Raw genomic sequence first — 13,894 nt, forward strand, 5'->3', positions numbered from 1 at the left:
GCAGCGCCGGGTGGGCGGGCCGGCTGGGTCCCCCGCCCCCCACAGCGCCGGGGCCGCTCGAGGCTGAGGGCGCATCCCGGCCCGCGTGGCGGCGAGGATTCCGGGAAGGGCCGGGGCGCGGGAGCGAGCCGCCAGGCTGGGCCGGGCGAGAAGGGGAGCCGGCGCCTCGGGACCTCTGCCCGCTGCCCGGGCTCCGGGACCCCCAGGTGAGCCGGACCGCTGGGAAAACTATGTCAAGAATTCGGGCCGGGAGGGGCGCGGGTGGGGCGCGTCCGTGCAGTCCGATGGACCCGTTGATCCGTGCCAGGAGCCGCGGGAGGTTAAACATTAGCGGCTCCAGCCCGGGAGCTGCGGGCGCTGCGCCCCGGCTCGGCCTCCAGACGCGCCGCTTCCTGCGCCTCGGCTCGGCCCGCCACCCCCAGCTCCCTCGGCCTGCGCTGGACCGCGGTACCCCGGGAGGGGAGCAGCAATGACTGAACCCCCAGGACTGGGCCTCGCTGGCAAGACGGCCTTGGATTTCTACTTTTTGGAAAAAGTAAAATGATCTGGGGCGCTTGATGCTCTGATTCTGCAGATAAAGGGGATCTTTTAGTAATGAGATGATTTAAAAACACACACATCGTTATCCCTAGTTCCTTCTTGCACTCCTGGGCTGGAGTTGAGCAGGAGGCGGCGATGGTGTTTGCGTTTTGCGGTGGCTGCAGGTAGACGTCACGGGAGACCTGCTTTGTACAGGCCAGGAGGGGGTCTGGAGGGCCTGGGCAGGGGCTGCCGCTCACCCAGCACTCCTTGGGGCCGAGGCCTGCCTGCTGGGTGGGTGGTCATCCTCCTCAGTCTCAGTCCCTAACGCCTCCTCCTGGAGCTGAGGACTGGCCAGTGAGAACAACCCCACCTAGAGAAGGTGGGTCCTCCAGTCAAGTGGTTGATAAGTGGTCATTCATCTGTCTTGTCAGCACCAAGGGTCTGGAGACATCTCCCTCGTGTGGAAATATTTTTGGATACCGTCCAACATGATAAAATGGTCCCAGGATGTTATACGCTTCAGGTTGGAAACAGAAACCTGAATTCACTTGTGCAACATAACTGGGTTCTGCCACAGAGGTGGGATTGGGTGAAAAGACTTGTTGCTCAACTGAAACTGACAGGAGCAGAGAAGGGGACAGCTTGGTGGGCTGTTCTGGACCTCCTCGTGGGCCCCTTGCAGGAGAGCTGGTCCTGGTTGGCAGGGGTAACCACCTGCAGTGCCACCTGTCACGAGGCCTTGCACCTGTAGGGAGGGTTTTTGTGGGGGTCTGATGGCCCAGGCACTGCAGAGGGAGAAACTCTACCAAGAAGCAGTGACTCCTCCGTAGGAAAGAAAACACCAGTATATTCTAAGCTGGTTTTCTTTTAGATGTGAAAAGCAGTGTTGGTTTTTGACCATTATCACCTGGGAAGATAGGTCATATCAGTATGTAGTCTTCTCGAAAATACTTCTGAGCAATGTCAGTCAAATCCCCACTCCCAATTTTTTATTTTGAAGAAAATCCTTTTGTGGCAATAACTTAAAATAGGCTCCTGACAAAACCGTGAATGATTTCTTTTAAAAATATCTCCTTCAAGGTGCTGGGAATGGAGGCCAGCTGTAGGGGAGAGCTGTGTGCCTGGTGGCATGGATCTCTCTCTCGCTGCTTGATGGTTCTGGGAGTGGGTGCAGCCTGCATGGAACGCAAGAGTGGAAAGGGGGACTCCTTTCTTTGGAAAACAACAGAATCAGAGAAGAAACCTAAGGCGTGTAACGGTAGGGCTCCAGGAGAGGGCCCGGGTCACTCATCTCCGTTGGGGTCTCTAGTGTTCCCTTGCCTAGTGAGTGTGCACAGCCTGTTTGCAAACTATGTGAAGGTCTCCTTGGCAGCCACTACAATTAGCACTAATGACACGCCTGAGCTCCCTGGGCAGGCCCGGCTGCAGTTAGCTCAGAGCCAGGGCGGGCTGGTAAATGATTGCCTGGCAGCCACCTTGGAAGCTTGGCTCCTCCAAGTGCTCCTCTTGGCTGCATTCTTGAGGAAGCAGAAGAGACAGTAAGGTGGCAGCAGTGGTGGTGTAGTCTAGCTGTCAAGTTATATTAAATCAGTCAGAGTTTTATTAAAAAAATCAGCTGTTGGGTTGATTTCGTGGAAGTTATCTGACAGATTATAGGTGGGCAGGTTTCAGAAGAACCATAAAGTCTCCAGGAATTGTCTCACAGTGGATGGCTGCCTTGCGGGGTGGTGAATGCCCCATCACTGGGAGTGTGCAAGGCACGGGTGGTAGACGGGCTTTCTTTCTTGGCTGTGATTGCCCAGGGAGAAACCATCTCTTCAACAATGAAGTGAGTTTGGAATGCTGGCATAAATATCATTCTTTTGGTTCCCACTAATTTGTGACATTGCTCGAGGATTGGGAAGTTTCTGAGGACTCCATCAAAACATCTAGAGATGGTTAACACAGCTCCAGATTTCCTGACAGTGAGTCATTTCTGCCTTGTGTTTCTATTCCCAGATGTGGGAAAAGCAGTCTGCTGATAATTCGGTCTGGAGAAGCGCGGTGTTCCTGCCCCCTGGGGCGTGTGGTTTCCAGGTAATCTGCAGCACTTGCATTTGGCTTGTCTTCTGCCCATCCCAGCCGGGACCCACGCCGTGGAGGTGAGTGGTGTTTGGCTAAGCTCTGCTGAGATACAGGGGGAGTTAGGGACTCCAGCGCTGACCCTGTTGTGATTTGCTGAAAACTCTTTTAGTCCTTGAAGTTTGGTCAAGAAATCTCAGGTACTGTAATTTCCATAATGGGAAATAATTTACGTATCGTCATTGTCATCATTAGGAGGTGGTTTGGCATGATTCAAAAGCTTTGGAGTCTGACAGAACTTGATTGAATCTTGGCTTCGTTACTTAGTAGCTGAGTGACTTGGGGCAGGTCCCTTAGCTTTTCTGAGCCTCAGTTTCTACACTTGTCAGATGAGACAAATCATAGCTACATACAAGACTAGGAACAGCACTTTCAAAGGCTGGCACAGTGCCTGGCACACAGATACTTAGCAAATGATGGCTGCTATCATCATCGTCATCTTCAAATTCCCCCAGTTCTGCTCACCTTTTGATGTCAGAGCCCTGGGGCTTCTGAGAATTGGACCCTTGGGGTTCTAGTGGAAGACAGGAATGATACTTTTGGGGTTCAGTGAGTCCTCGTGAACTCAGGCCCCTAATTCATAATCCCGTATAACTGGGAGTGGGGCTGCCATCCTCAGTGCTTACAGTGTGCTCAGAGTGCAAATGCCAGGGTTTAAGGGCTGCTTAGGAAGCGAGCTTGACACTGCAGCCACATCCTGACAGTTGGCGTGGGCGCTGGGGCTCCTCACTGGTGGGCCTGAGCCCACCTACAAGGGCTCCTGCACTCCAGGCTTTCGTTAGTGGGCAATGGGATTAAGCTGTGGACACAGATGGTCAACAAATCAAGCGTTTTACTAAGTCTGACTGGCATTTCTCTCCAATGAGTCCAAATTAAGGACTCCTAACTCCATCTTTACTCTTTATCCTAATTCTTGCTGGTCCATAGCCTCATTTCTCCAAGACCACAAGAATATAGAATTTTGAGGCAGATACTCTAAGATTTTGACAATCCTGGTCAGTTCAGTAGCAATCTGGGCTGCAGGTAATAGGCTAGGGGTGGAAATACAACAGATAAGAATAAGCCGTGGTCTCAGCCCTTGTGGAGCTCATAGCTGGGAGAGTCGGGGGGAGAAAGGAGACAGAAATGTCCCGGTGCAGCCCCTCTTTGGTGCTCCCACAGCACCCTGTCCTAGCTCCTACCCTGCACTTACCACTCTGTAGGGTCATTTCTGTCTTTCTGGAGAACAGACTCTGGAGCCAGACACCGTCACTTACTAGTTGTGTGACTTTCCCCTCTTCATTTACCTTGAAGTTTCTTTGTCTGCGTACTGGGCTGTTGTGAGAATGAAATGGAATGATACATGTAAAGCCTCGTAACCGTGTGTGGAGCACACAGTGCCAGACTGTTAACTATTTTTATTAACAATGGCAGGGACTGTTGCCTGGGTCACCATCAATCCTCAGTGCCAGTCACAATGCCTGGCACTTGGTAGGGGCTCAGGAATCATTCGTTGATGGGATGGATGAGTGAATGATCCCATCCCGTGATGCACGACCACCCCAACCGAGACCAGCCTGTGGGGAGGGCGACCAGAGGAGTGTGTGCCTGTGCTCTGGGAGCCCAGGGGAGGGGCAGGGAATTCTGACTGTGGGCCTGGGAGGGATTTATGGTGGCAATCATGCATCAGCAAGGCCTTGAAGCATACATTCCCCTTCAGGAGGAGCAGGATGAAGTGGTGGAGGGCCATCTATACCAAGAGGCAGCGTGCTACAGTGGCTAAGAGCTCAGACTCTGTAACCAGGCTGCGTGGGTTTGAATACTGCCTCCTGCACCTGGGACAAACTTCTTCCCTTCTTTGTGGCTTAGATAATAATACTATCTCCTCAAGGGATGTTCTGAGTATTACATGAGTTATTCTTTATAAAGTACTTAAAAACAGTGCCTATAAATAAATAGCTCAGAGATATGAAAGTGTGGACAGCAGGGAATATGGTGAGTGGGAGATGCAGCTAGAAAGGTCGTTAGGAAACTGTTCTTAGAGGTCCTTGACTGTCTTCTTAGTGAATTTGGAACTAGCGCATAAGGAACACGCACAATCCATTCCCGTATGGCTGAAGCTGTGAAGGTGCTGCCCCTTTTACACAGGGCGTGCGCTCCCATTTTGCCGCAATCCCCAGCACTCCCTGTCCCCACACTCCCTCCTGCAGTGGTTCTGAATCAGTAAGTCTGGAGATCTGCATTTCCCAGTGGATGCTGCTGCTGCTGGTCCAGGCACCACACTGCCTGATTGTGTCTTGGACACTAAGATGGGGAATCAGTTGCCATTTGTCATCAATTTGTACTGTGGTTTCTCTTATACCTGGCATGTTTCCTGTGTTTAGCACACCTTCCTGGCCCTGGTAGGATTTGAATTTGCAATTTCTGGCATAATCCGTGTTGGAAGGCTGGGTCTAAAGGTCCCAGGAGACAGGTGGGCCAGTGAAAAAGAGATTTGGGGGTGGCTGAGGCTCGGCCTAAAGCAGGCCTATGGTAGGTAAAGCCATGGGTACATGCAAGCTTGTCCCCAGGGAGAGTGTGCAAGGAGAGCGTGCAGGGAGAGTGTGCAGGGAGAGATGGGTTGCGGGTGAATGGCAGAATGTCAGGGGGGCAGTGGCACACCCTGCCTTATAGGAAGGGTGAAAGGATAGTAGCTGTTCAAGGAAGAGGATGGAGGGATCGAAGGTGTGGGAGGAGAGCCGAGAGAGCTGCTGGTGGAGCATTGTTGGCCTTATTATTAGAGACAGGGCTGTGGGCAAACGCCTGAGGCCAAGGCTTTAATAGTTAAACAGTGAGTTCTCAGGTGAGCTCCGGTCTGTGGGAGGACAGAAGGCAGGTGTCCTGTTACCCCTGCCCGCAGCACACCTGGTAACGCGCTGTTGCTCCAAGGCACGGCTTGTTGTAGCGATTGTCTCTGAGGCTCCGGTGACATGGTTGCAGCTTGGAGCTGAGCATGGTGAGTATTGTGTCGCCCGCCTCCTTTTTTATAACATGATATGTTAAGTAGAAGCGTGCCGGTCTTCTCTTGATGGCCGTGGTGGGGGTGCTCGTGGTTGGATGGTTTTGTTTTTGGAGTATGTATTGGGGAAGAGTCTGAGGAAGGGAAGCATGGGAGCTGAAACTGAAAAGGTGGGTCAGTGGTGGGTCAGTGGTCTCAAAGACTCCATGGGCAGTCTTTGAGACCAGACTAAGGGGTTTGGACTTGGTACTGTGACAAGGAGTCACGCTGAGCTCCTGGGTGAGGGGCAGATGTGTGGTTAATACATGTCGGTAAACCCAGTGCCTGGCACTGGGCCTGGCCCCAGTAGGCATCCTGTAATGTGGGAGGAGGGAATGAATGAATGAGTTTGAGGGATAAGCGGTGATGATCTGGTCAAAGCAGAGTTTTAGGACAAATAGCCTCAAGAATCATGTTGGGTGGTTCACAGTCCACAAGCTTTGGAGCCAGATGCAGCTCCAGTGTTCCTTCAGCTCTGACCTCCCCGTCTGGGGCAAGCCGCTTCACCTCTCCAGACGTCAGTCTCCTTGTTGCTGAAATGAGAGGAGTGATGCCTGTTTGAAGGTTTGTGTTTAGAGTTGGTATCGGGCACAGAGGTTGGCACTCCCTGCGCTGTGGCTGGTATTGCTGAGGGCTTCCCCTCCATCTGCCCCACTTCTCACGGCAGCCTGGGGGTGGGCGGGCAGGCCTATCACCGCCATCACTGCCTTTCACAGATGAGAGGCTCAGCGGGGCCAGGGCCTTTCCTGGAGGCCCTTCCTCTCTGCAAACCCAGCCCCACTGTTTCCTCAAGGCCTTTCTCTTCCTGAGGTCAATGACCTTTCTCTTCTCTCACTTTCTATTGCACTTAAAAGTCTGAATCACGTGATCTAGAAAGAACCTGATTAAATAGGGTCACAGGCACTTCTTGTTACCTCAGTCGGATTCTAAGTTCCTCAAGGGCATAAATTGTATTTTTTTCTTTAAAAAATTATAAAAGTTATAGATAATGATGCGAAGAACTTTGAATAGTATAGAGAGGTGGAAAGTGGAAAATAGAAGTCCTCAAACCTCTGTTCCCACTTCCCAGAGGTAACCGTAAACACTAACAGCTTGTTTATTTTTCTAGAAATAGTCTATGCTTATGAAATAGTATAGATAATGAATCCTATATGGGAATCTAAATTAGTATATTTTATTTAATTGTGATTATATATGAATAACAAATACAAATCATTCATGTATGTGTATATATATGTATGTATATTGTGCATATATGTATCATTATCATCATTGGTAAGTGTAAGGCCTGTCTATCTGTCTGTCTATCTATCTATCCATCTCCTACCGACGTACTACCCATCTATTCATTTATTTTTCCCCACTTCACATTCCCATTTCCCTCCTCCCTTATAGGCAACTATTCTAATGTGAGATATATATCTATATATACGAGATATACATATCTACTTTATTTTTGAAAATTATTATTAAATGTGATTATGTTAATATATTATTTAAACAGAAATGGAAGTATGTGTGTGTGTGTATATATATATGTACTACTGTACTTTGCTTTCTTGGACTTTGCTGTTACAAACAATGCTACAATGACAGTTTTTGCACAAGCACCTTTGCATACTTGTGTGGGTTTATCTGTAGGATAAATTGTAATTCATAGTAGTGGAATGTTCATTTTAAATTCTTGTTGCTATTGACAAATTACTCTCTAAAGAGAGAGAACAATTTCTCTGTCTACCAAGAGAGTGGAGAGTAGAAGCTGAGTCTTTTGACAACAAACAGGAGCTCTTTTCTAAACCATTAGCTTTGAAGAAAAAGACTGTGCACCATCTGTGTGGACTCATGGCCGCTCTCCTAAGCACGCCTGGCAGTGGCGGACGTCATTTCACTCCCATCCCACAGGGGGAACATGGTCAGATGACCACACCTTACAGCTGGGGAAACTGGGAAACGTAGCCCACCTCTGTGTCCCCCTGACCTTGTGATTACGAGAGGAGAGGATGGGGTGTGGTGTGGGAGACATTAGGTAGCACTGCCACCCAAGGCAAGTTGTTGGGCTTCATCCTGAGGTCAATGTAGGGTTGCAGAAGGACCCACGTACACATTTGACAGCTCCCCCTGACAGAGCCCTCTGGCAGGCACTCTTGCAGTGGACTGGGGCATGGGGGTGTTCACTGAGGATCTACTATGTGTCAAGCTCTAGGCTGGGTGCTTCACCTGCCTCGTTCCTAACCATGAGCCTGCAAAACAGGCCCCATGATCCCCAGTGTGCACAGGCGGCTTACAGATATGAAGGGTCTTGCCCAAGCTGAGGCTCTGAATCTGCATCTGTGTGATTGTACAGCCCACACCCTTGCTTTCCAGAGCTCTGCCATGTCAGTGCAGCCCAGCCTGCTGCAGCTGTCGTTCAGATCCCTTAGGCTCTTGCTGGCCTCGTGTACGGTACATGCAGCCACACGCATCTTGCCTAACTTGGACTTGCTTCTCATTTTCCAGGCCCTCTCTCAGCTCCTTTGTCTGCTGCCGTGGCCTTGGTGGCATCCTCCCTCGGTGGTCAGCCCAGGGCTTCCCCTGCCCATGCAGTCCCCTGCTACCACTGCTGAGGGCCTCAGTGGCCCCCTCTTTGGGGCCTACACACTCCCTACCTTCAAGTTCCAGCCTCGCCGTGAGAGCGTGGACTGGAGGCGCATTAGTGCCCTGGATGTGGACCGCGTGGCGCGGGAGCTGGACGTGGCCACCCTGCAGGAGAACATTGCTGGTGTCACCTTCTGCAATTTGGACCGGGAGGCGTGCAGCCGCTGTGGGCAGCCTGTGGACCCGGCACTGCTCAAGGTGCTGCGCTTGGCCCAGCTCATCATCGAGTACCTGCTGCACTGCCAGGACTGCCTGAGTGCCAGCGTGGCCCAGCTGGAGGCGCGGCTGCAGGCCAGCCTGGGCCAGCAGGAGCGTGGCCAGCAGGAGCTGGGCCGCCAGGCTGACGAGCTCAAGGGGGTGCGGGAGGAGAGCCGCCGCCGACGCAAGATGATCAGCACCTTGCAGCAGCTGCTCATGCAGACAGGCGCCCACAGCTACCACACGGTGAGGAGTCTCTGCAGGGTGGGGGGAGTGGGAGGGCTGTGCGCCCAGCCACCGGGCCACCTGGGCAGCACCACCGCCCTGGGCCCCAAGGCCCCGTGGGCCATTTCACTGGTTAGGAGCAGGTTTTAGAGACGCTGCTCATGGCCAGAGAGCCCGAGGGTGTCTGATCAGGTTCTAAAGTGTGTATGTATGTATGGAATTGTACATATGTGGCAGGTGCGTGTATGAAGGATGTGTGTGCATAGAGTGTGTATGTGTTTATGGAGAGGGTGCATGTCTAGCGTGTGCATGTGTGAATGTACGGAGGGTGTGTGTGTGTGTTTGTGGATGGTGTGAATATGTGTGTCTAATGTGTGCATGTGAATGTTTGGAGGGTACATCTGTGTATGGTATGAGTGTGTATGTAGACTGTGTGGTGTGTAGTGTGTGCTTGTGTATCTTTAGAAGTGTGTATATAAAGGTATATTTATGGTAGGTGTGGCATGGTGTGAACACGTGAAGGGTGTATAGGTGTCTAAGGGTTATGGAGAGCATGGCTGTGTATGTATGAAGGGTTTATATGTGCATGTATGTGGTGTGTAAGGTGTGTGTAACAAGGGTGTATGTATGTGTGGAATCAACGTGTGGCAAGGGACTGGTGGAGCCAGGCCCATTCTGGAAAAGTGACTCCATTATTCAACTCAGTGACAGTTCATTCCCCAGAGTGGCATTTGAGTATTTGCATGTATTTCTATAGAATGTGGATTGGGGACAGTCGCTGTTTAATAGATTGTCATGGTGGCCAGGCCCTGTGCCAGGTTCTGAGGATGAAGGCACAAGTCATGCTGGTTCAGTTTTTCAAGAAGTTCATAGTTTGGGGGTGAGTGGAACAGAAGGAATCATTATGATACAATGTTAATGGGTAGAATGTTAATTTATATAATTGATATAATATTAATTATGATAAAAAGAGTCAGGATCCTTTCGGTAGTAAGTGACAAAACAGCAATCTTACTTGGTTTAGGCCAATAGGGAATTTATTGGTTGATTTAACTGAAAAATCCAGGGTTATGGTGGGATTCAGGTGTGGCTTGCCCCAGGAATCAGACGATGGCACCAGAATGTAGTTTCTTTCTCTGCAGCTCTTGGCAATTCTTCCTCAGAGTGGGATCCATTCTCAGAAAGATTCTGCCTATGTGGCAGTAAGCTGGGCCACTGTAATGCCAGCTTCTCATTTTCTCAGGTTCAAGGCTGGCGTGATAGAGGGCCTTCTTTGGTCTCAGCAGCCCAGCTAGTATTTCACTGTGTGTCCTGTGTTTGGCTGTGTATGGGTCTCCTACCCATCTCTGACCGAGTCATGGGTCCCAAGGACGCAGGGTTCAGGTTGGCTTTGGTCTGGATCACATGTTCATCCGTGGACCTGGCAGTGGACTGAAGCCCATGATTGGGAGTAAGAAAGAAGGTAATTCCCCAGCAGAAAGCTGGGGGCCGTTATCAGAGGAAGAGGGAGTGACTGCTGTACTGCTGAAAATGAACTCGTGTCCTTTACAGGTGGAGAACGTGTTAAGTATGATAAAGATATGGCTGAGGAGCTGTGGGAGCATAGAGGAGGCAGAGGGGGAGTCTTCCGGAGGTGGTGTTTAAACTGAGCCTTAAATGTTGAGCACAGTTTTGTAAAGGAGGGTTACAGGCAGAGGCAGCCACGGTGAGAAGGGCGTGCAGCGTGATGGCTTTGGAGTGGCCTGAGGTGGGGTTTGGGTGGGGGCTGTGGTGAGAGATGTGGCAGGAGAGGTTAGCAGAGCCAGGTCATGGTGGCCTTGAGTGCCACGGTACAGAGTGTGGCCTTCAGTCTGAAGGCAGCGGTGGCCGTGCAGCTTCAGGTGCCTGGTTTGTGAATGTGCTGCGAGTGGGGAATGGGGGGCAGGGAAGGGTGGGCAGAGGGAAAGGCTTACGATTTGGAATAAGATGCCTCATAAGATATTCCCTACCCCACCCAACTCATATTCCTTCTGACAACTGGAAATTCATTTGTGTCACTTTAGAGCTCCAGAGTGGGCCAAGTCTGTCAATCCAGGTTGTATCCCTTTGGATTAGTTTTGACCGTAGGTGACAGAAAGCCTCAACTCATAACTGTTTGATAGAAGTTTCTTTCTTTCTTTCCTGAACAGAATCTAGAGGTAAGCAATCCATGGGTGGTATGGAATGCCACAACCATTGTGGACCCAGTTCTTTATGTGTTGGTCTGCCAGCCTTGTCATGTGCCTTCTGCCTCATGGTCCAACATGGCTGCCTGAGTTCCACCTATTCAGCAGGAGGAGGGAGGGTGAGGAATGTCATGACTCTTTCTTTAATGACACCTGCCAGAAGTTGTGTATACCACTTCTGCTTACATGTCATTGGCCAGAATTTAGTCACATGGCCACATCTGGTTGCAAGGGAGGCTGGGACGTAGAGTGTTTATTCTCATTAGCCTCATAGCCAGCTAAAAATCAGAATTTCTTTGCTAAGGAAAAAGGGAAAATGGGTGTTGGGGGCCAATTTCTGTCACACTTGCCCTTGTGTAAAGGTAGCACATAATCTTCCCTCTTACTCTGAGTGACTAGTAATAGCAGCCAGCGAAGCCGTGTTGGAAGGATTTTGAAGTTTTACAGTGAAAAGATGATAGGATAGATTGGCAGTGTCTGAAATGCTTGAGGAGAGTGAAGTGAAATTACAGATGCTGTTATTTGCTATCCTCTGCTCTGATGGTTCTTAGCCCTGGGGTGGGACCTGGACATTCACATTTTTTAAAAAACTTTTTATTCTGGAAAAATTTCAAACACATACAAAAGCAGAGAGAGTAATATAATGAACCTTCATCTGCACACTGCCCGGGCCAATAGTTATCAGCTCATGGCCACTGTTGCTGCATTTTTTCCCCTCGCCACTTTTCCCCACCTCTGGGTTATTATTTTTTTAATAATTTTATTTATTTATTTATTTTCCCCCCCAAAGCCCCAGTAGATAGTTGTATGTCATAGTTGCACATTCTTCTAGTTGCTCTATGTGGGACGCGGCCTCAGCATGGCCGGAGAAGCAGTATGTCGGTGCGCACCCAGGATCCGAACCCCGGGCCGCCAGCATTGGAGCTCGTGCACTTAACCGCTAAGCCACGGGGCCGGCCCTGGGTTATTTTGAAGTGTATTAGTCATACAATTATATCTGTAAATATTTCTGTATGTATCTCTAAAAGGCAAGGACTCCCACTTTTAAACATAAGCACAATACCATCATCACGCCCTGAAAAACCGACAAAAAATCCTTAGTATCATCAAATACCTAGTCAGTATTCGGAGTTCCCCAGGGTGCTGGCAGTGTTTTAAAGCTCAGGATATATATATATTTTTTGAGGGGCGTTGGTGTCACTGCTTACTCAGTAAACCAAATTCTTCATTTCTGAAGCAGCCCAGAGGTCCCAGGGAAATGGGAGTTTTGATGTCTGGAGAATCCCAGGCTGACTCAGGTGGTCTGATTCTGCACTTCCCGCTACTTCCTCTCTGTGTAGTGCCACCTGTGTGACAAGACGTTCATGAATGCCACCTTCCTCCGGGGCCACATCCAGCGCAGGCATGCAGGCATGGCGGAGGGCATGGCGGAAGGCGGTGAGTCCAGGTGGCAGCCCGGGGTCCTCCTGGGACTGTGGAAGGGCCTGGACTGGTGTTTGGGGTCTGCGAGGGGCACATACACCACCAAAGCTGCCCTCAGAGCCTCATCATCCAGTCAAGGATGGCTCTTCGCACCATCCACCGTGGGGGGATCCCGCATGGGGCTGGGGGCGTTTCTGACGACATGTGTAGAGAAGAAGGGCTGGGAGTCAGACGGCAGGTTCCAGTCTTAGTTGTGTCCCTTTCTGCTATGTGACCAAGGTCAGTGCTTCCTCTCTGAATCTCACTGGCCTTCACTGTGAGGGGCAGTCAGAAGGAGTGACTTTGAAAGGCCCTTACCTCCCGGCCTTCGGTGAACCTGCTCCTCTCTGATGCCAGCTAGGAAGAAGCCTCAATGAGGGAAGGAGCAGTCAGGCCAGTTCTTTGACTTTTTATGTACATGAGCTCATTATGACTTAATCACTTTAATTTTACTGTTTCACATTCTAAAACAAGTAGCAAGGTTGTATGTTTGCCCCATAAAGAGATTTGCATATTTTATATCCATTTTTTGAGGTCCAATAAGAAATAGCTGTTAAAACATAAAATAAATATGGATATGAAAATATAAATAATATAAATAAAAATATAAAAATCCCGTTAAGTAAGACTTTTTCCTTATTTTTCTTCATTTTAATTTCCTTTTCAAAGAACAGACTTAGAGTTTTAAAATAGCACCATTTACCTAGTTACTAGGCATTTATCATATATCTAATTCTTCTTGGTTCTGCATGGGAGGCTGCTAAAGAAACACAGATTTTCTATTTCTTAAATAATTTTTTTGTGTTAAAAATCTATGTCTCTGAAGAGATTTTTATATACCCATGTTCACAGTAGCATTTATTCACAGTAGCTAAGATACGGAAGCAACCCAGATGTTCATTGATGGATGAATAGATAAGCAAAATGTGGTATATACATGCAAGGGAATATTATTCAGCCTTAAAAAGAAAGGAGATTCTGCAATATGCTACAACATGGATGAAACTTGAGGATATTATGCTAGGTGAAATAAGTCAATCACAGAAGGACAAATACTGTGTGATTTCGCTGATGTGAGGTATCTAGAGCAGTCAAATTCATAGAAATAGAAAGTAGAATGGTGGTTGCCAGGGTCTGGGAGTAGGGGGATTGGGGAGTCATTGTTGAATGGGTATGGAGTTTCTGTCTTACAAGACGAAAAGAGTTGTGGAGATGGATGGTGGTGATGGTTGCACAACATTATGAATATATTTAATACCACTGAACTCTACCTTTAAAAATGATTAAGGTTGGGGCCGGCCTGGTGGCACAAGCGGTTGGGTGAGCACGCTCTGCTGCAGCGGCCCGGGGTTTGCCGGTTTGGATCCCGGGGGCACACCAATGCACTGCTTGGCAAGCCATGTTGTGGCGGCGTCCCATATAAAGTGGAGGAAGATGGGCACGGATGTTGGCCCAGGGCCAGTCTTCCTCAGCAAAAAAAAAGAGGAGGATTGGCAGATGTTAGCTCAGGGCT

At 49.6% G+C, this 13,894-nt stretch overlaps 1 protein-coding gene across 3 annotated transcripts in view; it reads left to right on the forward strand.

Moving 5' to 3' along the window:
• Positions 1–13,894, forward strand: part of DZIP1L (DAZ interacting zinc finger protein 1 like) — a 47,234-nt gene continuing 33,340 nt past the window's right edge. The window contains exons 1-4 of one of the 3 annotated variants that reach the window (XM_058552477.1): positions 1–206; positions 2,521–2,598; positions 8,156–8,737; positions 12,261–12,357. In XM_058552477.1, coding sequence (XP_058408460.1) covers positions 2,521–2,598; positions 8,156–8,737; positions 12,261–12,357 — 757 coding nt within the window. In that variant the 5' untranslated portion in view covers positions 1–206. Of the gene's footprint in view, positions 207–758; positions 1,781–2,520; positions 2,664–8,155; positions 8,738–12,260; positions 12,358–13,894 lie in introns of those variants that run through there. The other 2 variants (XM_058552487.1, XM_058552497.1) reach the window with 2 other exon arrangements.

Source organism: Diceros bicornis, chromosome 2 (assembly GCF_020826845.1).
Source record: "Diceros bicornis minor isolate mBicDic1 chromosome 2, mDicBic1.mat.cur, whole genome shotgun sequence".
Taxonomy (NCBI): Eukaryota; Metazoa; Chordata; class Mammalia; order Perissodactyla; family Rhinocerotidae; genus Diceros; species Diceros bicornis.